The sequence below is a fragment of the Scyliorhinus torazame genome, chromosome 10, assembly GCF_047496885.1.
Source record: "Scyliorhinus torazame isolate Kashiwa2021f chromosome 10, sScyTor2.1, whole genome shotgun sequence".
Taxonomy (NCBI): Eukaryota; Metazoa; Chordata; class Chondrichthyes; order Carcharhiniformes; family Scyliorhinidae; genus Scyliorhinus; species Scyliorhinus torazame.
In genome coordinates, this window is record NC_092716.1 from 46,447,555 (window position 1) to 46,470,620 (window position 23,066).

The 23,066-nt window shown below is 42.2% G+C and overlaps 1 protein-coding gene across 6 annotated transcripts in view; it reads right to left on the reverse strand.

Annotated features, from left to right (window-relative positions):
* Positions 1-23,066, reverse strand: part of zfpm1 (zinc finger protein, FOG family member 1) — a 292,105-nt gene that overhangs the window by 76,772 nt on the left and 192,267 nt on the right. For all 6 annotated transcript variants that reach the window (XM_072518070.1, XM_072518072.1, XM_072518067.1 and 3 more), the window contains one exon: positions 3,030-3,166. In XM_072518070.1, the coding sequence (XP_072374171.1) occupies positions 3,030-3,166 (137 nt within the window). The remainder of the gene's footprint in view (positions 1-3,029; positions 3,167-23,066) is intronic.

The window sequence follows — 23,066 nt, forward strand, 5'->3', positions numbered from 1 at the left end:
TTAAGTGAGATTGATAGATTTGTTTAATTAAAGTAACAAGAGATTTGGGGCGAAGGTGGGTCATATAGAGTTGGGTCACAGATCAGCCATGATCTCACTGAATTGTAACTCAGGCTTGAGAGGCCAAATTACCTCCTGTACCCAGCACTTAAATCTCAGGGCTTGATTAAGGTGCATCTGAAGAACTAAAGGAAGAAATTACAGAAGCTCTGGCACAAATCTTCCACAGATCACTGAATACTGGAAAAGACAAAATTCGAAATAAAGTGGAAGTGACGCAGTAAACTACATATCGTAAGATCCATCATGGGTAAAGTTATGGAAATACTATCTGTGTGGAACTAGTGCGAAGCGACTGAATAGTTTAGTAAAGTGACCAATAACTGTCACTGAATTGATTAGGACTGCATTTGGATAGAAATAAGGGCAAAGGAGATATTGAATATGGATTTATGAAAAGGCCATTTTAATCAATCTAATTTTGTGAGTTTTATGTGATGATGTAACAAATGAGCTCAATGAATTTGAAGGACCCAGCAATTAAACCAACAGCTCCTACACTACAAAAAAAAAATAATTGGAATGCATTAGGGTCAATACGGAGCCAAAATAATCAGGTAATGCTGTCCTTTATATATCATTGTTGGAATCCCACTTAGAATACAGCATACAGTACAAAAAGGATATTGCAGCTATTGAGATGACATAGATGAAAGTAACAGAATGACGGAGGGATGGGAGGAGCTGGATTATGAGACGTGATCATGTAAATTGCACATGGTCTCACTGGAATATAGAATGTTGAGAGAAAGCACAAAATGCCATTTTTAGGATGGGGAAAGATAATGTAAACAATGAGCTGTGGGACCAGAAGGCATTATCTGGTGCTTTAAGGAGAGTAAATTCAAAAGTAGGCTGCAGCAACGTCACTTCAGAGAGTGAGTGGTAAAACATGCTCAAAGAGATGGTGAAGCACATAGTTTTGATTAATTCAATGACAAATTAGATGCTTTATTTCAAAAGCATATTGAGATACAAATACAAGTAATTTGAGACATGACGAATGTTACATGTAACATGACTGGGAAAGATGGGTTAATTTGGTTTTCATCTGTAGGGATTTCCTTCTGAGTTTGTGGTAATTAATAGGGATTGGTCGCCATGATTAATCAAACACTCAATTATTGTTTTATATCATTTTCTTAAATTGAGCTATACCTATGTATTAGAATGTAAAATTTAATCACTGTAAATCATATAACTCTATCCCATCCTGAAATGTTTTAACTTTCGTCAACATCAATCAGAATGTGCTAAAATTAATTTTGTGCACTGTATTTTTGAAGTGAAGCTTTTACTTCCTAACATTTATGCAACTGTGGCAAGTAAGTAAAATGCATTTATTTTACTAAATACAGTATATCATCTCACAGACAGTGCATTCCAGATCCTGAGCATTCTCGGTGTGAAAAGGCTTTTTTTCATGTCGCAAATTTCCTTAAATCGGTGCCCCCTTGTTCTGAATATGGGGTGGAGATAGGTTCAATTGAGTCATTAAAGAGGGAGCTCTTGTTATCTGAAAGGGAAGCATGGGCAGAGCTACAAGGAGGAAGACAGGTGAGAAGTACTTGGTAAATTGATCCTACGGAGAGCCAGTGCCGACATGATAGGCTGAATGGCCTCGTTCTGTACTATAACAATGCTGTGATTTCATGATCCTGTGCTCATTTGCACAGATTACATAGTTAACTAATGATGTGCGGATCCAAAGTATCTTCATTTAACTGGGACCATTGAGGATTAAATTATTAATGTTGTTTTTAAATAGCAAGAAAGAAATTAACCAATGAGAAAATTGAATTGTAGATTCACCACTTTTATACAACAAACCAAAATTGAATAGTGCATGCGTGCTACGCGAGGTCCTAGGATATTAAAAAAAGTTAAGGTTGGCCTTCTTTAGGACTTTTAAAAGTATTTCCAATGCAATTAACATTGGTGTCAGTACTTTTTACGTTCACCCTTAATCAGCATATGCAATAGGTCTTATTCCTCAGCAGATTGAGAAAATCTATGCCTTCCTGTTCAATGTACAATGCAGTGATAATCACTTTTAAGTGATTTAGCAGCTTCCCGCCGGTCGGAAAATCAAGTTCCTGTTCTTGAAATCTGGACTGTAATCAGCATTTTGACTACCATTACATTAGACTTTTGAGAGATTGCAATGCTATAATAGTTCAAGTGAAGCAATGTATTGTTCCATTCTGGCACAGAAGTATATTTCAGTTTAAAGTGCATTTGACATGTTGAACCAACTTTTGAATATGATTTATATAAAAACTTGTCAAGAAAAACAAATCCATGCTATACCAATGCAACTTCAACTCATGAGGTCAGTGAAAAGGTCAAAGCACTTTGAGTCAAAGGGGCTGGTCAAAATTCAATAATGGCAAAGAAGGCTGCACTGCGACAAGACCTGCAATTGTATTCTTTGAACGGAAGTTCTCCATTATACTGTTACAACGGTTCAACCGCAGAAAAACACCCCTTCCACCACGAGCATGTTATTTCCTACACCCCGTGACTGGAAACTGAATGCCAAAATTGTGAGCAGCTACCATGCTCTGCATCAGACAATAGGAACTAGGTTGCAAACTAATCAACTGAAATTAATTCAACTGGAAATAAAACAGTAAAATAGTCAATTTCAACTATAATGGAAACACCAGCATTTTGAGCAACTTCCTTTGATGAGCACAATTAATTTATTGACCATAGCATACTCAGGTGTTCATTGGTTAGTTGCCAATACAAAGCAAATGACAACTGCTTTGTAGTTGTTGGAGATAATGAGTCAAAATCAAGGAGAACCAATGAAGTATAAAACAATTTCTATATAAAGCATAATTGACAATACTTATTCTATGTCAGCAAAGCTCAGGCTTTCAGAATTAATTTCTTGCCACATAAATGCATCTTTTTTTAAAAAACGATATGAACTGTAGTACACAAAACAAATTACATCCTACCGAGTTATCACTTTCCAGGGTTCTTTTGTTACTGCTGTTTATCGAACCTTCATACGGACCCCAGGATAATCCTTGTGCCAGGCTTTGACATGCACGCACTTGCATTTCATTGTCCAGGTGATGCAACTCCAGTGACTCTGATGAAATCAAATTTGAATAGAATAATTTAAATGTGAGATATTTTTTAGACTGCCTGTACCATGCAATATAACATTCGCCTAAAAACAAAGACAAGTATTTCCTTCAAAGCAACCTGCAATGCAAGGAAAGTTGGGGTGGGGAGATCAAATTCACTGGGAAAGTACTCCACTCCTCCTTGTCCTAAAATAAAAATAGGCTGGACCAAAAGAGCCTTAAGTAGATCCGCCATTTTCTGTCCCTTCCTATTAACAACCAGCATCCAGTCTGATGATACAAATTATTGGGTTGAGTCACACAAACCTTGGTACACATCCATGCACTTCAATAGGCCAACAGTTTAAACCAACTTGAGGGCTGGTAAGTCCCATAAAATAACACTACCAGCCATTTGAACCGATCACTGCCCAACACCTTTTAAAAAAATATATATATTTTATTAAAGATTTTTGATCAAAAAGAATTTTCCATTTTTACAACTTTGTAACAAAATGTACATTGACCGTTATTTAAACAATATATTAAACTAACAACAAGTGCAGAAAAGGAACAAGAAAAAAGAAATAATAATACTGACAAATAAATATAAACTACCATGGAGAGAAAGAAAGCCCAACACCTTTTTAATGAGAATGAAGGATTTACATGAATTTCCTTTGATGTTATCTCGTCAGTTTGTCATCTAGCAAACCAAAACAAGTCAATCAGTAGCCCATTGCCTTTTTCAAGGGTATTGTCCAAGTTCTATAAAACGTTGTCCAATTTTATATCACTTTCATCGATATAGAGACAGATCTCTGTTGCTCTGCTAGGTTTTAAAATGGTTATTTGCAATGACCACAAGTGTGAGCATGGTAGTCTTCAGCAATACCGATGAATCCTCAAGTGAAGATACATAGAAACATCGAAAATAAGAGCAGGAGGCCATTCAGCCATCGAGCCTGCTCCGCCATTCATTATGATCATGGTTGGTCATCCAACTCAATAGCCTAGTCCCATTTTCCCCCCATATCCTATGATTCCCCTTTGCCCCAAGTGCTATACCTAACTGCTTCTTGATAACATACAATGTTTTGGCCTCAACTACTTCCTGTGGTAACAAATTCCCCAGGCTCACCGCTCTCTGGGTGTAGAAATTTCTCCCCATCCCAGTCTGAAATGGCCTACCCTGTATCCTTAGACAGTGACCCCTGGTTCTGGGCTCCCTTACCATCGGGGACATACTTCCCGCATCTACCCTGTCTAAGAACAAAGAAAAGTACAGCACAGGAACAGGCCCTTCGGCCCTCCAAGCCCGTGCCGACCATGCTGCCCGACTAAACTACAATCTTCTACACTTCCTGGGTCCGTATCCCTCTATTCCCATCCTATTCATGTATTTGTCAAGACGCCCCTTAAATGTCACTATCGTCCCTGCTTCCACCACCTCCTCCGGCAACGAATTCCAGGCACCCACTACCCGCTATGTAAAAAAACCTGCCTCGTAAATCTCCTCTAAACCTTGTTCCTCGCACCTTAAAACTATGTCCCCTAGTAATTGACCCCTCTACCCTGGGGAATAGCCTCTGACTATCCACTCTGTCTATGACCCTCATAATTTTGTAGACCTCTATCAGGTCGGCCTTCAACCTCCATCGTTCCAGTGAGAACAAACCGAGTTTATTCAACCGCTCCTCATGGCTAATGTCCTCCATACCAGGCAACATCCTGGTAAATCTCTTCTGCGCCCTCTCTAAACCCTCCACATCCGTCTGGTCGTGTGGCGACCAGAATTGAACACTATACTCCAAGTGTGGCCTAACCAAGGTTCTATACAGCTGCAACATGACTTGCCAATTCTTATACTCAATGCCCCGGCCAATGAAGGCAAGCATGCCGTATGCCTTCTTGACTACCTTCTCCACCTGTGTTGCCCCTTTCAGTGACCTGTGGACCTGCACACCTAGTCTTGTTAAAATTTTCAAGGTTTCTAGGAGATCCCCCCTCATTGACAATGTCTCACACAAGAGATTAGTGAGCAATATTAAATCTCATGGTATTGGGGGTAATGCATTGACTTGGGGGTAATGTATTGACGGCACGGTAGCAGTGGTTGGCACTGTTGCTTCACAGCGCCAGGGTCCCGGGCTTGATTCCTGCTTGGGCCACTGTCTGTGCGGAGTCTGCACGTTCTCCCCTTGTCTGCGTGGGTTTCCTCCGGGTGCTCCGGTTTCCTCCCATAAGTCACGAAAGACGTGCTGTTCGGTGAATAGGACATTCTGAATTCTCCCTCTTTGTACCTGAACAGGCGCCGGGGTGTGGCGACTAGGGGATTTTCACAGTAACTTCATGCACTGTTAATGTAAGCCTACTTGTGACAATATTAGAGAACTGGTTGGCAGACAGGAAGCAGAAAGTGGGAATAAACGGGTCCTTTTCAGAGTGGCAGGCAGTGACTAGTGGGATACCGCAAGGTTCAGTGCTGGGACCCCTGCTATTCACAATATACATTAATGATTTGGACGTAGGAATTGCATGCAATATCTCCAAATTTGCAGATGACACTAAGCTGGGTGGCACTGTGTGCTGTGTGGAGGATGCAAAGAGGCTGCAGGGTGACTTGGTCAGGCTGGCTGAGTGGGCAAATATTTCGCAAATGCAATAAAAGGTGGGTAAGTGTGAGGTTATCCACTTTGGTGACAAAAACAGGAAGACAGATTATCTGAATGGTGGCAGTTTAGGAAAAGGGTAAGTGCAACGAGAACTGGGTGTCATGGTGAAACAGTGACTGAAGGTTGGCATGCAGGTACAGCAGCCAGGGAGGAAAGCTAATGGCATGCTGGCCTTCATAGCGGGAGAATTTGAGTATAGGAGTAGGGATGTTTTGATGCAATTACAAAGGGCCTTGGTGAGGCCACACCTCGAGTATTGTGTGCCGTTTTGGTGGCCTAGTTTGAGGAAGGATAATCTTTCCATTGAGGGTGTCCAGCAAAGGTTCACCAGAGTCATTCCTGGGATGGCAGGACACACATATGAAGAAAGATTGGATCGATTGGGCTTGTACTCACTGGAGTTTAGATGAATGAGCGGGATATCATCGAAACATATAAAATCCTTATGGGACTAGACAGGCTCGATGTGGGAAGAACATTCCCGATGTTGGGGATGTTCAAAACTAGGGGTCACAGCCTAAGAATACGGGGTAAGCCATTCAGAACTGAGATGAGGAAGAACTTCTCTCAGAGTTGTGAACTTGTGGAATTCTCCACCACAGAAAGCTGTGAGGGCCGGTTTGTTGGGATATTCAAGAGGGAGCTGGACGTGGCCCTTGTGGATAAAGGGATCAAGGTGTATGGAGAGAAAGCAGGAGTGGGATACTGAATTTGCATGATCATCCATGATCAGAGGTTGCTGAGTGAGTGCTTGCTGAGAAGGGGAGTGAATAACAGGTAAGCTCTTTCTTTCTTTCTTTTTTTTAATCCAGAGGGGATGATAGGAAGGTAGTGCAATGTTCCTCCTGCAGAATGTTTGAGGTGAGGGACGCCGTCAGTGTCTCTGCTGATTTCATCTGTGGGGAGTGCACCCATCTCCAGCTCCTCAGAAACCACGTTAGGGAACTGGAGCTGGAGTTGGATGAAGTTCAGATCATTCGGGAGGCAGAGTTGGTCATAGATAGAAGCTTCAGGGATGTAGTTACTCCGAAGAATAAAGATAGATGGGTGACAGTGAGAGGGGCTGGGAGGAAGCAGTCAGTACAGGGATCCCCTGTGGCCGTTCCCCTTAGTAACAAGTATACCGCTTTGGATACTGTTGGGGGGGGGGGGGGCGACTTACCAGGGTTAAGCCATGGGGTACAGGTCTCTGGCACAGAGTCTGTCCCTGTTGCTCAGAAGGGAAGGGGGGAGAGGAGTAGAGCATTAGTCATTGGAGACTCCATAGTTAGGGGGATAGATAGGAGATTCTGTGGGAACGAGAGAGAGACTCACGGTTGGTGTGTTGCCTCCCAGGTGCCAGGGTGCGTGATGTCTCGGATCGTGTTTTCGGGATCCTTAAGGGAGAGGGGGAGCAGCCCCAAGTCGTGGTCCACATAGGTACCAACGACATAGGTAGGAAAAGGGATGGGGATGTAAGGCAGGAGTTCAGGGAGCTAGGGTGGAAACTTAGATCTAGGACAAACAGAGTTATTATCTCTGGGTTGTTACCCGTGCCACGTGATAGCGAGACGAGGAATAGGGAGAGAGAGGAGTTGAACACGTGGCTACAGTGATGGTGCAAGAGGGAAGGTTTCAGATTTCTGGATAATTGGGGCTCATTCTGGGGTCGGTGGGACCTCTACAAACGGGATGGTCTGCACCTGGACCAGAGGGGTACCAATATTCGGGGGGGGGGGAAATTTGCTAATGCTCTTCGGGAGGGTTTAAACTAGTTCAGCAGGGGCTTCGGAACCTGAATTGTAGCTCCAGTATACAGGAGGTTGAGAGTAGTGAGGTCATGAGTCGGGTTTCAAAGTTGCAGGAGTGTACCGGCAGGCAGGAAGATGGTTTAAAGTGTGTCTTCTTCAATGCCAGGAGCATCCGGAATAAGGTGGGTGAACTTGCGGCATGGGTTGGTACCTGGGACTTCGATGTTGTGGCCATCTTTGAGACATGGATAGAGCAGGGACAGGAATGGTTGTTGCAGGTGCCGGGATTTAGATATTTCAGTGAGCTCAGGGAAGGTGTTAAAAGAGGGGGAGGGGTGGCATTGTTAGTCAAGGACAGTATTACGGTGGCAGAAAGGACATTTGATGAGGACTCGTCTACTGAGGTACTATGGGCTGAGGTTAGAAACAGGAAAGGAGAGGTCACCCTGTTAGGGGTTTTCGATAGGCCTCTGAAAAGTTCCAGAGATGTAGAGGAAAGGATTGCAAAGATGATTCTGGATAGGAGCGAAAGCAACAGGGTAGTTGTTATGGGGGACTTTAACTTTCCAAATATTGACTGGAAACACTGTAGTTCGAGTACATTAGATGGGTCCGCTTTTGCCCAATGTGTGCAGGAGGGTTTCCTGACACAGTACGTAGATAGGCCAACGAGAGGCGAGGCCATATTGGATTTGGCATTGGGTAATGAACCAGGACAGGTGTTAGATTTGGAGGTAGGTGAGCACTTTGGTGATAGTGACCACAATTCGATTACGTTTACTTTAGTGATGGAAAGGGATAGGTATATACCGCAGGGCAAGAGTTATATCTGGGGGAAAGGCAATTATGATGCGATGAGGCAAGACTTAGGATACATCGGATGGAGAGGAAAACTGCAGGGGATGTGGATAAAATGGAAATGTGGAGCTTGTTCAAGGAGCAGCTACTGCGTGTCCTTGATAAGTATGTACCTGTCAGGCAGGGAGGAAGTGGTCGAGTGAGGGAACCGTGGTTTACTAAAGCAGTCGAAACACTTGTCAAGAGGAAGAATGAGACTTATGTAAAGATGAGACATGAAGGTTCAGTTAGGGCGCTCGAGAGTTACAAGTTAGCTAGGAAGGACCTAAAGAGAGAGCTAAGAAGAGCCAGGAGGGGACATGAGAAGTCTTTGGCAGGTAGGATCAAGGATAACCCTAAAGCTTTCTATAGATATGTCAGGAATAAAAGAATGACTAGGGTAAGAGTAGGGCCAGTCAAGGACAGTAGTGGGAAGCTGTGCTTGGAGTCCGAGGAGATAGGAGAGGTGCTAAATGAATATTTTTTGTCAGTATTCACACAGGAAAAAGACAATGTTGTCGAGGAGAATACTGAGATTCAGGCTACTAGACTAGAAGGGCTTGAGGTTCATAAGGAGGAGGCGTTAGCAATTCTGGAAAGTGTGAAAATAGATAAGTCACCTGGGCCGGATGGGATTTATCCTAGGATTCTCTGGGAATCTAGGGAGGAGATTGCTGAGCCTTTGGCCTGATCTTTAAGTCATCTTTGTCTACAGGAATAGTGCCAGAAGACTGGAGGATAGCAAATGTTGTCCCCTTGGTCAAGAAGGGGAGTAGAGATAACCCCGGTAACTATAGACCAGTGAGCCTTACTTCTGTTGTGGGAAAAATCTTGGAAAGGTTTATAAGAGATAGGATGTATAATCATCTGGAAAGGAATAATTTGATTAGAGATAGTCAACACGGTTTTGTGAAGGGTAGGTCGTGCCTCACAAACCTTATAGAGTTCTTTGAGACGGTGACCAAACAGGTGGATGAGGGTAAAGCAGTTGATGTGGTGTATATGGATTTCAGTAAAGCGTTTGACAAGGTTCCCCATGGTAGGCTACTGCAGAAAATACGGAGGCATGGGATTCAGGGTGATTTAGCAGTTTGGATCAGAAATTGGCTAGCTGGAAGAAGACAAAGGGTGGTGGTTGATGGGAAATGTTCAGACTGAAGTCCAGTTACTAGTGGTGTACCACAAGAATCGGTTTTGGGGCCACTGCTGTTTGTCATTTTTATAAATGACCTGGAGGAGGGCGTAGAAGGATGGGTGAGTAAATTTGCAGATGACACTAAAGTCGGTGGAGTTGTGGACAGTGCGGAAGGGTGTTACAAGTTACAGAGGGACATAGATAAGCTGCAGCGCTGGGCTGAGAGGTGGCAAATGGAGTTTAATGCAGAAAAGTGTGAGGTAATTCATTTTGGAAGGAATAACAGGAAGACTGAGTACTGGGCTAATGGTAAGATTCTTGGCAGTGTGATTGAGCAGCGAGATCTCGGTGTCCATGTACATAGATCCCTGAAAGTTGCCACCCAGGTTGAGAGGGTTGTTAAGAAGGCATACGGTGTGTTAGCTTTTATTGGTAGAGGGATTGAGTTTAGGAGCCATGAGGTCATTTTGCAGCTATACAACACTCTGGCGCGGCCGCATTTGGAGTATTGCGTGCAATTCTGGTCGCCGCATTATAGGAAGGATGTGGAAGCATTGGAAAGGGTGCAGAGGAGATTTACCAGAATGTTGTCTGGTATGGAGGGAAGATCTTATGAGGAAAGGCTGAGGGACTTGAGGCTGTTTTCGTTAGAGAGAAGAAGGTTAAGAGGTGACTTAATTGAGGCATACAAGATGATCAAAGGATTGGATAGGGTGGACAGTGAGAGCCTTTTTCCTTGGATGGTGATGTCTAGCACGAATGGACATACCTTTAAATTAAGGGGAGATAGATATAAGACAGATGTCAGAGGTAGGTTCTTTACTCAGAGAGTAGTAAGGGCGTGGAATGCCCTGCCTGCAACAGTAGTGGACTCGCCAACACTAAGGACATTCAAATGGTCATTGGATAGACATATGGACAATAAGGGAATAGTGTAGATGGGCTTTAGAGTGGTTTCACAGGACGGCGCAACATCGAGGGCCGAAGGGCCTGTACTGCGCTGTAATGTTCTATGATATTGAATGATGGTGCAGGTTTGAAGGGCCGAATGGCCTGCTCCTATATTCTACCTGTCTCGTTTTCTGAACTCAAGCGAATACAATTCTAACCAACTCAATCTCTCCTCATCAGTCCCACCATCCAAGGAATTATTCTGGAATAATAGTCCCTGTATAATTGCAGCAAGACATCCCTGCTCCTGTACTCGAATCCTCGCGCAATGAAGGCCAGCATAGGCATTTGCCTTCTTTACCGCCTGCTACACCTGCATGAGTTCCTTCAGTGATTGGTGTATGAAGACACCCAGGTCTCAATGCACATTCCCCTCTCCCAATTTATGGCCATTCAGATAATAGTCTGCCTTTGCATTTTTGCTACCAAAGTGGATAACCTCGTATTTATCCAAATTATACTGCATCTGCCATTCATTTTTCCACTGACTCAACTTGTCCAAATCACACTTAAGGATCACTGCATCCTCCTGACAGTACACCCTCCCACCCAACTTGGTGTCATCTACAATGCACAGCACAGCAGCTAAGAGGTGAAAACAGTAACACAATGGAACTGATCCTTTTATGCAAGGGACATTTCTTTGAAAGTGCTGGCCACACCATTCAATTCGATTTCTACATATGGCTTTGGTTAATTTCACATAAATGGCAAAGTTCCCTTCAATTAAATTATACCAAATTAATCTAAAAAGTCTTTTAATTTTACTCCAATTGCAGAGCCACTTTCAAATCATCCTCTCAATAAAGGATTGTAAACTAGAAAACCAATTTCCCAGAGTCATCACACAGAAATCCTCATTCCAGCTGACCATCTGCACTCAGAACACAGATTATAAAAAATAGACTGAGTTAAAAACTTGTTAATAGTTGAAGGCAAGATGCACCAAGGAAATAATGCAATTGTTGAGATCGCTCCCAATTTTTGCACGATGATTAATTTAAAAGGCTAGTTCTTTCCATTATCTACTCAAAATAGTCATGCATTTGTGTGCCTGAGAAAAAGAGAATAACAAGGAATTCTTCAATTTAAATCAAAAATTGGTAAATGCACCAGATCGCTCCCATCCATTTCCACCTCCCTTCTTCCAGTCTCCAAGAGATGCACCGACATGAAAATTCACTGGCCTGCGTCAGTGCAAATATGCAATGTGCTGCCTTCACCAAGGCAGAATGAAAACGATTCCTTTGGTGAGATAGCAGTTCTCTCTTAGCTTGGCATTAGAATGGCAACCGTACAATTCCATAGAATTCATATTTCAATTTCACAGAAATAATACATCATAAAGATAATTATTCTAAGTTTGGACAAGTTGAAGTCATGATACAGAAGAATTAGGGGCAGCACGGTGGCACAATGGTTAGCATTGCTGCTTCACGGCGCCGAACTCCCATGTTCGATCCCGGCTCTGGGACACTGTCCATGTGGAGTTTGCACATTCTCCCCATGTTTGCGTGTGTTTTGCCCCCACAACCCAAAGATGTGCAGGGTAGGTGGATTGATCACGCTAAAATTGCCAGGGGCTGTTTAGCACAGGGCTAAATCGCTGGCTTTGAAAGCAGACCAATGCAGGCCAGCAGCACGGTTCGATTCCCGTAACAGCCTCCCCGAACAGGCGCCGGAATGTGGCGACTAGGGGCTTTTCACAGTAACTTCATTTGAATCCTACTTGTGACAATAAACGATTTTCATTCATTTTCAGTTCAATTGCCCCTTAATTGGAAAAAATGAATTGGGTGCTCGAAATGTATTTTTAAAAATTATGCAGAAGAATTAGAAAGGACTGCATGTTTTTAACAGATTTGACAAGTATTACTCTGTTTAAACACAAAGACGTAATTGTTTCAAGTGCAGTATTTTACTGAGGCCTGATTCTTAAGGTGGAACAAACTTTGGGTGCAGCAGCCAGATGGTTTTGTGAAGAAAATAATTCCTCCAGCTATATTTGGTATATACTTCCAAATGGTATATCTGTAATATTCATCTTCCATTTCCTCTAATAAATATAACACTCCCTATATGGTGCATTATATGAAGTCATGGCTCGGTTGGTAGTGTTCTTGTCTCTTGAGGCAAAAGAATATAAGTTCAAGTGCCACTTCAGGACATCAGCACAAAATCTATGTTGGCATTCCAGCAGCTGCACTGCCATCTTGCAGATGTTATGTCAAACCACAGGGCTTTGAACCTGCTTGGGTGGTTGTAAAAGAACCTAAGGCACTATTTCGAAGAAGAACAAGGGAGTTATCCCTGGTGTACTGGTTCCTCAGTTAGCATTACAAAGAACAGATCTGGTCATTATCATAAGCGAATTACTGCAGATGTTGGTATCTGAAACAAGAAAGAGGATGCTGGAAAAGCAGGATTGCCAACTTCAATTAGAAGAGGAACAGAATTGACGTTTCGAGTCCTTAAACATTTTGTCAGAACTGAAGGGAGGGAGAATGTGTTCCCACTGTAAACACTGCAACAAAAAGTGGCAACTTTAAGGGTAAAAGACGGGTAGCCTGGTGTGAGGGGGGGGGGGGGGGTTTGCATCGAGGCAATACATATGTGGGATATTTTTTTAAAAGGGGGTTTTAAGATGGAGGAGAAAGGTCAAAATCTAAAGGTGCCGTGCTCAATGTTGAGATCGGAGGGCTGCAATGTGCCCGACTGGAGGATGAGATGCTGCTCCTCCACCTTGTACCAGGCTTCACTGGAGCAATGCAGCAGGCTGAGGATGGACATGTGAGCAGGAGAGCAAACCGCTGAGTTAAAATGGCACAGAACAAGAAGGTTGGGGTCATGCTTGTGGACTGAGCAATGGCGTTCCGCAAAGCATTTATTCTCCCCAATGTAGAGGAGACCGCATTGGGAGTAGCGAATACAATAGACCAAATTGAAGGAAGTGAAATTGAAACGCTGCTTCACCTGAAAGAAGTATTTAGGGCCTTGTACGTTGAGGAGCGAGGAGGTAAAGGGGTATCGTTGCACTTGTTGCAATTGCAAGGGAAGGTGCTGTGGGAATGGGACGGGGAGTTGGACTGCTCACTTTGAGATGCACAGCGCAACACAAATTAAAGTCTTATGCTTTATTTTAATATACAATCTAAATGTGCCGTCCTTACTAGCACAAAGGCTGGCTAAACAATTACCAAATTTGTAATAGTTAAAAAAATAACCACCAAGCTCAGGACTTGCACTGAATCAGGAATCATTGTTCATTACTATCCTGGTGCTCCAAAAACATTTTTGAAAAAGTACCTGCCAACTCTCACTATTTCCTGTTGTATTTGAGCGATGACATGGGCTTTCCAGTGCATATCCTGTTAAAACCATAACAGGTGGGCTACTTGTAGCTAGGTCTTTGGCTCTGCCAACATATTTATTTCCTTCATATTGGTATAAATACAGTTTTCTAAACAAAATGGCACTGCTTCTAAATCCTTCCCTGATCATAAACAGCTTAAATGAGAGACCACAGTTTATGAACAAATATGCTGATCAGATTGTGTAACAGCACTATAAAAAAAATCTTACTTAAACCAATGCTATACAAAATGTAAGAGCTCAACCACTACCATAGGAACTCAGATCAATGGGATAGCAGCTATTTATTTTTAGATAGATGGCCCACTAGTATATCCAGATTGTTCTCCCAAAGTGCTTCACTCATTTCATAAATCATCCTTGCCCTGTGCTCCACCGGAGTATAGATCTTGGCCTTGCCTCTGTTCCAATCCTCTGCCTGTACCACCGTGCAAAAGCAGTCAGCAGTTTATTTAGCCAGCCACTATATATAATGAGTTAAGGAAATTTGCACCATGTCATTAGTTCCAGGGAACAAATATCCCACTCCAGAAATTGCTTGTTGCACTATAATGACTTCACCACAGCACCAACCCAGAGTGTTTAATTTTAGCCTTAAGTGTTCAAAAATCAAACATTACAGACTTTATCATTATGGCTGTGCACCTTGAGGAATGACATTTAAGATCTTGCAGGGTATACTTTATTACACAAAGGATAAGAAAGTTTAATTACGGTTAACTCTTTCTGACTAGTTTCACAAAACAACATACCCTTCAACTGCCAGTAGCTGCACTATCTCCTCCCTTGTGCTGCACCCAGTCCTGTCCTTAGTTCATCACTCATTCCAGGTCAGGATACCATGGTGCAGAGATAAGACTGTTTGTTCGACATGCTCCATGTCAAAATACTAATCTATCTTCCATATATCAAACCCCACCAGAGCAAAATGCTCTGCAAAAGATAAACAAATCTTCCCAGCCAACAGCGAACTGCTATGTCGCTACTGCAATGACACATTAACCACTTTCCCCAACTTAATTGTCAAAATATTTTATGGCTCCTGATGTGCCTTTGTTCTAAGTAATCAAACAGGATAACAGTGAACAACAGATGAAGTCCTCTAATCGGATCTTAAAAACGTTTTCACTGGAGTGGATGCAGCATTGACATCAATATTTGGAAATTATCAAACAGTCTGTCTCCATATTATACTGTAACTTACCAAAATGGACAGTCTACATATGTAACAAACGAGCCAGTAAGATTTGGTAATGACTCAGCAAAGCAATCTCTGTCAGAATGTATTAGTTCAACTTGATAATGAAGAAATTGACAAGTTAGCTAATCCATCCTTTGATGCTGACCTAATGATCTACATATCTTGCAGTGCTTCCCGTCTCAAAACATTTCCAAATAGCTAATAGATGCCAAGTTACAACGCAAACATTTTTAGATAAAATGCAAGACTGTACAAAGACACAGTTCTCAGTTTTGTGATTTACACTGGAAGGAGACAGTTTTAGTGAATACTGGTCTCCACAGCAAGTACCAGAACGCACTTTCAGAATGTTTTAACAACTATCTTTACCAACTTTGAACCATCCAGGGGTATTGACTAGTTTGTTTCTTCTCAAAATACAAAATACAAAACAACAGTCTGCACCAAAAATACACCTACATATTCAACTATTTTACGAGGGGAGGGACAGAGTTAGAATTATGTCATGATAACCATTAAAAGATAACAGGGAAAACAGTTCTTAAGATGCCAGTTTCTGAAAGGAAAAATAAGACTAATGACACAAACATAAAAATCTAAACTTTATGAAGCAGGTTTGGTGAAAATCCAATGTTAAAAAGAGAACATTTCAGATTAAGATCATAAAGTAGTCTAGCCTCCAGTATTATCTTAACTCTTCCAATGCAGGCTGTAAGCTTACATTAATGACTGTAACGATAGTTTCCTGCTCTCACCCATGCTCTCACCCGGAATTGGAAATCTCCTTCAGTTCTGCTTCAAATTTCCACCCTTCTCACACCTGCACATAGTCCTTCTCCAACTTTTCCCTTTCTTGATTTCTGTGTCTCCATTTCTGGGGATAGGCTATCTACAAACATTCATTGTAACCCCTCTGACTCCCACAGGTAACCTTAACTGCACTTACTCATGGTCTATATTTTGGAAGGATTCCATTTCATTCTCCCAATTTCTCAATCTCTGTTGCACCTATTCCAGTGATGCAACCTTCCATATTTGTGCTCTGATATGTCCTCCTTTCTCCTGAACAAGGAATCCCCCCCTCCTCACCGCTCCCCTCCGGTTTTGATTGATAGGGTCCCCCGCCATATCCGACCCAATTCTCCCACTTCTGCTCTCATCCCTTCCCCTCTCCTCCCCTCCCAGAATCATGATAAGGTTCCCCTTGTCCTTGCCTTCCACCACCCCCAGCCTCCGTAAATCAACAGATCATCCTCTACCATTTCGGTCACATTTTGCCCATTCCTTCCACTCGTCCCATCAGCATTCCAACTGAACCATTCGCTCCACAACACCCTGGTCCACTCCCCTATCATCCCAACAATCTACCTCCTTCCCATGGAATATTTCCATGTAATGGTGGGAGATGTAACACCCACCCATTTACCTCCTCTCTTCTCACCACACAAAAGCCCAAAACACTTCTTCCACGTGAAGCAGTGATTTACTTATATTTCTTTCAATGCTCACAAAGCAGTTTCCACTACATTGGGGTAACATTGAAACAGATTGGATGGCCACTTTGCAGAACACTTCCATTTACAAACCTGACATACAGGAAGAATATGTACACATATTGTGCCTGTTTTAGCTAAACAAAATATGTGACAGTGATTCACTGACTCATTCTTCGGGGCAATGCCATGACCAATCAGGATCAAGCTGTCTCGTTTAAATTTCAAACTATTTTGGCAGTACAATGTCAGTCAGCATCAGTTGGTGCATTCTCCATGGCAACGCCTCAGCCAGAGTCAACTTGCCAACCAATCAGCACTCTCTTCTCAAAGAGTATGTTGTTGTTTCTCGACATTAGTCTACCTTTTCCCAAAGGTAGGGGAGTCTAAAACTAGAGGGCATAGGTTTAAGGTGAGAGGGGAGAGATTCAGAAGGGCCCAGAGGGGCAATTTCTTCACTCAGAGGGTAGTGAGTGTCTGGAATGGGCTGCCAGAGGTAGTAGTAGAAGCGGGTACAATTGTGTCTTTCAAAAAGCATTTAGATGGTTACATGGGTAAGATGGGTATAGAGGGTTATGGGCCAAGTGCGGGCAACTGGGACTAGCTTAATGGTAAAAAACTGGGCGGCATGGACTGGTTGGGCCGAAGGGCCTGTTTCCATGCTGTAAACTTCTATGATTCTATTCTATGATTAGTATTCTCGCAAAGTGTCCTGATGAGTGTAAACTAAAAAGCTTCGACATTTATCTTTTTCAGCAATTCTCAAGTCTGAACTACCATATGAGTATCTGACTATTTTTAAGCAAACTCTTGTGTAAGAGCAAGACCAAAAGGTTTCCTCCTTAAATTTAACAAACACACAATAATAACAGGTTATCAAGGTTTGAAATTAATGCTCAAAATGACAAAAAAAGTAAATATTCTACTATTTTCAACATGGAGTAAAACAATCCAAATCTCCAATTACACATTAGTTTGCATAATTTGCAAATGTTCAAATTGCAGTTTAGCATCGACATTTGCCTCAGAATAATCCAGCGTTGTCTGTCCTGCATAACATATGTTTGGCAGTTTCACTGCATGACTCCAACTGCTCCATCCACTTCCAACTGCTCCATCCAGTCAAACAGCCTTTTTCCGTTATCACCAATATATTTACACATATTTAATAAGCAAGTGTTTAAAATAAAATGAAAACCTGATTTAAAGCCCTCTTCTCTGGCGGCACGGTGGCCCAGTGGTTAGCACTGCTGCCTCACACCGCCAAGGACCCGGGTTCGATCCCAGCACTGGGTCACATTCCATGTGGAGTTTGCACGTACTCCCTGTGTCTGCGTGGGTCTCACCCCCACAATTCGAAAAGACGTCCAGGGTAGGTGGATTGGCCACGCTAAATTGCCCCTTTGTTTGAAAAAAAAGCATTGGATACTCGAAATTTTTTTAAAAATAAAGCCATTTTCTCTCTTCCCCCACCCACCCACTCAGCCCCAACTTGTGAGCAAAAACATCCAGAAGCTTAACTAATTCCTGGATACCATTCAAGGCTACAGACCAAGTGCTGGAGAATGGGATTAGAATAGATAGGTGCTTGATGGCAGGAATAGGCACGAAGGGTTAAAGGGCCTTTTGCTGTACTAGAAAATTCTATGACTCTGGGACAATCTTGGAGGGTTTGCAACACTAGAATAATCACATCACCTGTTTATGCAGTGTCTATTTATGATTGAATTGCAATCTATAACTGGTCATAACTTGAAGTCCTGTTGACAGGTTTGGCAGAATGTACAGAATTGTTAACCGATCAGGAGATGAACTGTCCAACAATTTCCTGATTCTTCCAAATTTCTGTAATGGATCAGTGCTTACTTTTGCTGTATCAACTATCAACAGTTCAGGTTGGATGGCCAGAATAGTGTACAGCATATTACCGTTTCAAATGGTGGTATTGTAACTTTAAAATGCTTCTTCGGGTCATGTGATAACATTTGCAATAACTTCTATTTAATACAGTGGTTAGCACCGCTGCCTACGGCATTGAGGACCGGGTTCAATCCCGGCACCAGGTCATTGCCTGCGAGGAGTTTGCACATTCTCCCCGTGTCTGCCTGGGTTTCATCCCCACAAAAATGTGCAGGTTAGGTGGATTGGCCACACTAAATTGCCCCTTAATTGGAAAAAAATAATTGGGCACTCTAAATTTATAATGGGTGGCACATTAGCACAATGGTTAGCACTGTTGCTTCACAGCTCCAGGGTCCCAGGTTTGATACCCGGCTTGTGGTCACTGTCTATGCAGAATCTGCACATTCTCCCCGTGTCTGCACGGGTTTCCTCCAAGTGTTCCGGTTTCCTCCCACAAGACCCGAAAGACGTGCTGTTAGGTAATTTGGACCTTTTGAATTCTCCCTCCGTGTATCCGAACACGTGCTGGAATGTGGCGAATCGGGGCTTTTCACTTGCAGTGATAATGTAAGCCTACTTGTGACAATAAAGATTATTAAAAAAACAATTATTAAAACAAAACTTCTATTTAATGTTCTACTTGAATGGTTGGATGTGCAACTTTTTTTGCACCACAAGTACAAAAGCATATAAACCAGATTACTCTCTCTCTCAGTAATCAAATTCTTCGCCTTCCCCAGTCAGTACCAATGATATCTCAGAGACAGAGACCAGAATGTTCCAGACCAGATGGCCCCCGCAGTAGGTTTTCCTGAGCTAGAGGTGGTTTGCCATTGGCTGCCAATGGGATCTTCCAGTCCCACTTAAGTTAATGGCAATGTGTATGGCAACTTGTCTCACTGTCATGGAACCACGGCGGGGGTCAACCTTGGCAGGACCGGAAGATCCCACTGGTGGGAAGGGACAGAAAATCCGCCCGAGTGATGGATTGAAACGAGTTGACAGACCTTTCTGGAAAATAGTAGAAACCATAAAGAAACATTTTATTAAGGAGGGGTCACAACACATGATAGGTCACTGTAAAAGTTAAGGACTCAAAAATCAGGAATAAGTGACAAATGAAGTTACAATTATTACTTCAGTCGAACCAAGGAAATTAGATCATACTGGCTTTGGCAGAGATCAAAGCTAATTTCAACTAAAACACAAATGAATAAATAAAGATCAGTGAAGTATTTAATTGGTTGAACTCTACAAATAACTATTTAACTAGTTCAGTGATTGGGGTAAAATAACGTTTTTCTAACTCCCTCTATGGAACATAGATGCCTGGAAAACAACAGCTCCATATCTTTCAAACTAGAAGAGAAACTCAATGATCTATTAGATACTAATAGTTCAAATGATCTTTCATTATCAGCTGTAACAAAGTCCATTTTCCTGCCTATCTCAGTATCTATAGCATTTGTGCTTTGTTTGCTTCAGTATCCACGTTAATGCAATTTGATTATCTTATCTTCTCATCAGTAACCCCCCCCCCCCTCCCCCGCCAAATCTCTCAATTCGATTGGACTTCGCCTGGTCACATGACCTGAAATTTATCAGAATAATTCCTATCACTGGGATCATTAACCAAATCCTGTAAGGTATCCAGGCTGTTTGCTTTTGATAAAGTCACAGAAAATAACAGTTGCTGTCAGCGCCATTTATCTAACAAATGGATTTCTTTTGTTCTTACACAAGTTCAGTTCTCTACAACAAAAATATTTCTGATAAGTTGATTCGGAATCATTGAGGCCTTCACATGTAAAAAGATCAAGGGACAAGATTAAATGGGGCACAACAACCTGAGGGTTAGGTTAGATATCACTTAAAATGGGTCATGCCTTTTACAAAGGAAACAAATCGAAACGTCTTGTATCTCAGTACAATGCTGGATACGTATCTTTAAGTGTTGCACTTTCAGTTATGCTGAGTAATGTATTTGCCAGTTTCTCCCACCTTTCCATTTAAGGAGTGACCATGGCTAGCTCAAGTTTCTCGTGATAAAGATCAGAACCATAGCAATTATCCATTAACAATATACAATTGGAAGCCATGACTGCAGTGAAGGTGCTACAATGCACTTGGCGTAGAATGGGGGATGGGAAGTCAGAGTTCCCAGTCATAATTGTTATCCAATGATTTCAGCTCAAAGTGTGCGTGTTTGGAAATTGGCGACAATTATTATGTTCCCTGAGGTTAAATATCTTGCTGACATTCACCCTTCAGGAAGAAAAGACAAAGATGGAAACTCGAAAACATGAGCTCATAAATGTCTAAAATTGTTAATAATAATAATAATAATAATAATAATAATAGCTTGTCACAAGTACGCTTCAATGAAGTTACTATGAAAAGCCCCTAGTCACCACATTCCAGCGCCTGTTCGGGGAGGCCAGTACGGGAATTGAACCCACGCTACTGGCATTGTTCTGCATTGCAAGCCAGCTATTTAACCTCACTGTGCTAACCAGCCCCTCCACTCGAGTGGAGTGTTGGGCTCCACTCAAATAGTGAAAGCACAGTTAGAGCGATATGCGGATGTTTATCGTTTTGACTAGCAAATAATTGTACCTCAAAATAAATTAGTGCTTGTGAAGTACCTGGGATGCTTCAGAGGGACATGATAAGATGCTACATAAATGCAAAAGTGGCATTTATCACAAAAGTCCTTGGCTCGATCCTTGATCTGTGCTGGATTCGTTGGTTTGAGCTGTGAAGCTGTGAAGACAGCAGGGCAATACAACTGGACATGGTGCCCTTAGGTGGAGTGAGTGTGCAGCCAAACAGCTTGATGGATGTCACACTCAACCCTCATGAATGAATAGCAACAACTTTCCCAAGGTAACACAGGCTTCAACACGAGTATTGCGTCCAGTATTGGAAAGATGTGAAGGAATTAAAAGGAGTGCTGAAAAGATTCATGAGAATGTTACCAGGATGAGGAACTTCAGTCATGTAGACAGTTTGGAGAAGTTGGGACTATCTGCCTTGGAGAAGGTGGAGAGGAGATTTGCTAGAGGTATTCAAGAGGTATTGATATAGGGAGCTGGACAAGAGTATCTAGGTAAAATGGAAGGATTGAGAACAGGAGGGCACAGATTTAATTTAATTGACAGAAGGTGCTGTGAGGAAAAACCTTTAGAAGCAGTGAGTGGTTAGAAACTGCGACGCCCCACCTGAGGTAGAGGTAGGTTCTATCGAAGCATTCAAAGGCAAACTGGATTATTATCGGAAAAGGAAGGATGTGCTGGGAGAAAACAGAGGAGCACTGGGTATGTCGCTGCTGCAGAGAGCTGGCACAGACACAATAGGCTGAACAGCCTTCTTCTGTGCTACAACAATTCTGTGATTCTGTAACTGGTACTCATGGAACTACATCCCACAGTCAAAATCAGAAGACGTAGGGAGAAAACCTGCAAGAGAAACCACACGGGACACATTTGTCGTGGATCTGCCTCGTAACAGCAGTAAAACAAATTTAACAAGACATGATGGATGCCACCTGCTCAGCAACAGGTAGAAATCTGCTTAGCAATAGCAGTAGCCAACATTCAAAATTCCTGATGAGATGAGACTATCCCAGTAATGAAATTAGCAGGCATCTAGGCAGAATCAGGTGTAAATGGCCCTATTAGTAGAAACAGCTTACATGAATGACTTGGAGGTCAGAGGAGGTATACACATGCTAATTTCTAGAATTAAGGAATTTGAGAGAGGCAGACAGCTCAATACACTGAATAAAGAATCAAAGGAGAAAAGGTGTATAATTGCCATCACCCTCAGCAGCAGACAGGCCAGTTTACATCTAACAGTCTGAGAGGCCAGTCACAGCCAGGAGACTAGGCCCGCACCAATGTCGTACAGTAATTTTTGTAAAGGCAGTTTAAATATTTTCTCTGGACCAGGAAAATACATTTCCCAAATGTCTGGTAACTATATGCTGGATTTGACATATAGATTTATCTAATTTAGATCTTGTTTGTGGAAACGGGAAGTCTTAAGGAGTTCAGGGATATGGGGTGCGTTCTATATAAAATGTGTGTTTAGTGATTTACGTACTAAATTGTCTTAGTAGCCCTGTTTGTGTGAATTTGTCTTTTCTTCAATTCAATATAACAGTTTTTAATAATTGTTACACGACAACTGGCCCGGTTATTCTCATTGGGATTTCATGAGACTCCTCACACCATTCCAAAAACAAAACTATACACCCCAACAACTGGTATTTCAAGTTGAGATACCATCAGCGTGGCTTGTGACGCATTTAATTTGTGGAATAAAGAACACAATTTTCTGAAATTTGGAAATTTATTTCACTCAAATAATATTATCGTTTATCATGCTTATAGTCATTGAGATCTACAACACAGAAAGACTCCTTCGGCCCATTGCATCTGTGCCGCTCAAAAACAACCACCTAACTGCTCTAATCCCATTTTCCAGCACTTGGCGCATAGCCTGGTTTGCCTTGGCATCGCAAATGCACATCCAAATGCTTGCATTTAATTTTTAGGTTTCTCCACAAGAGGCAACTACTTTGAATCTTGATTTTGCTTCTCATATGAAAGCTCTCATGACAAAA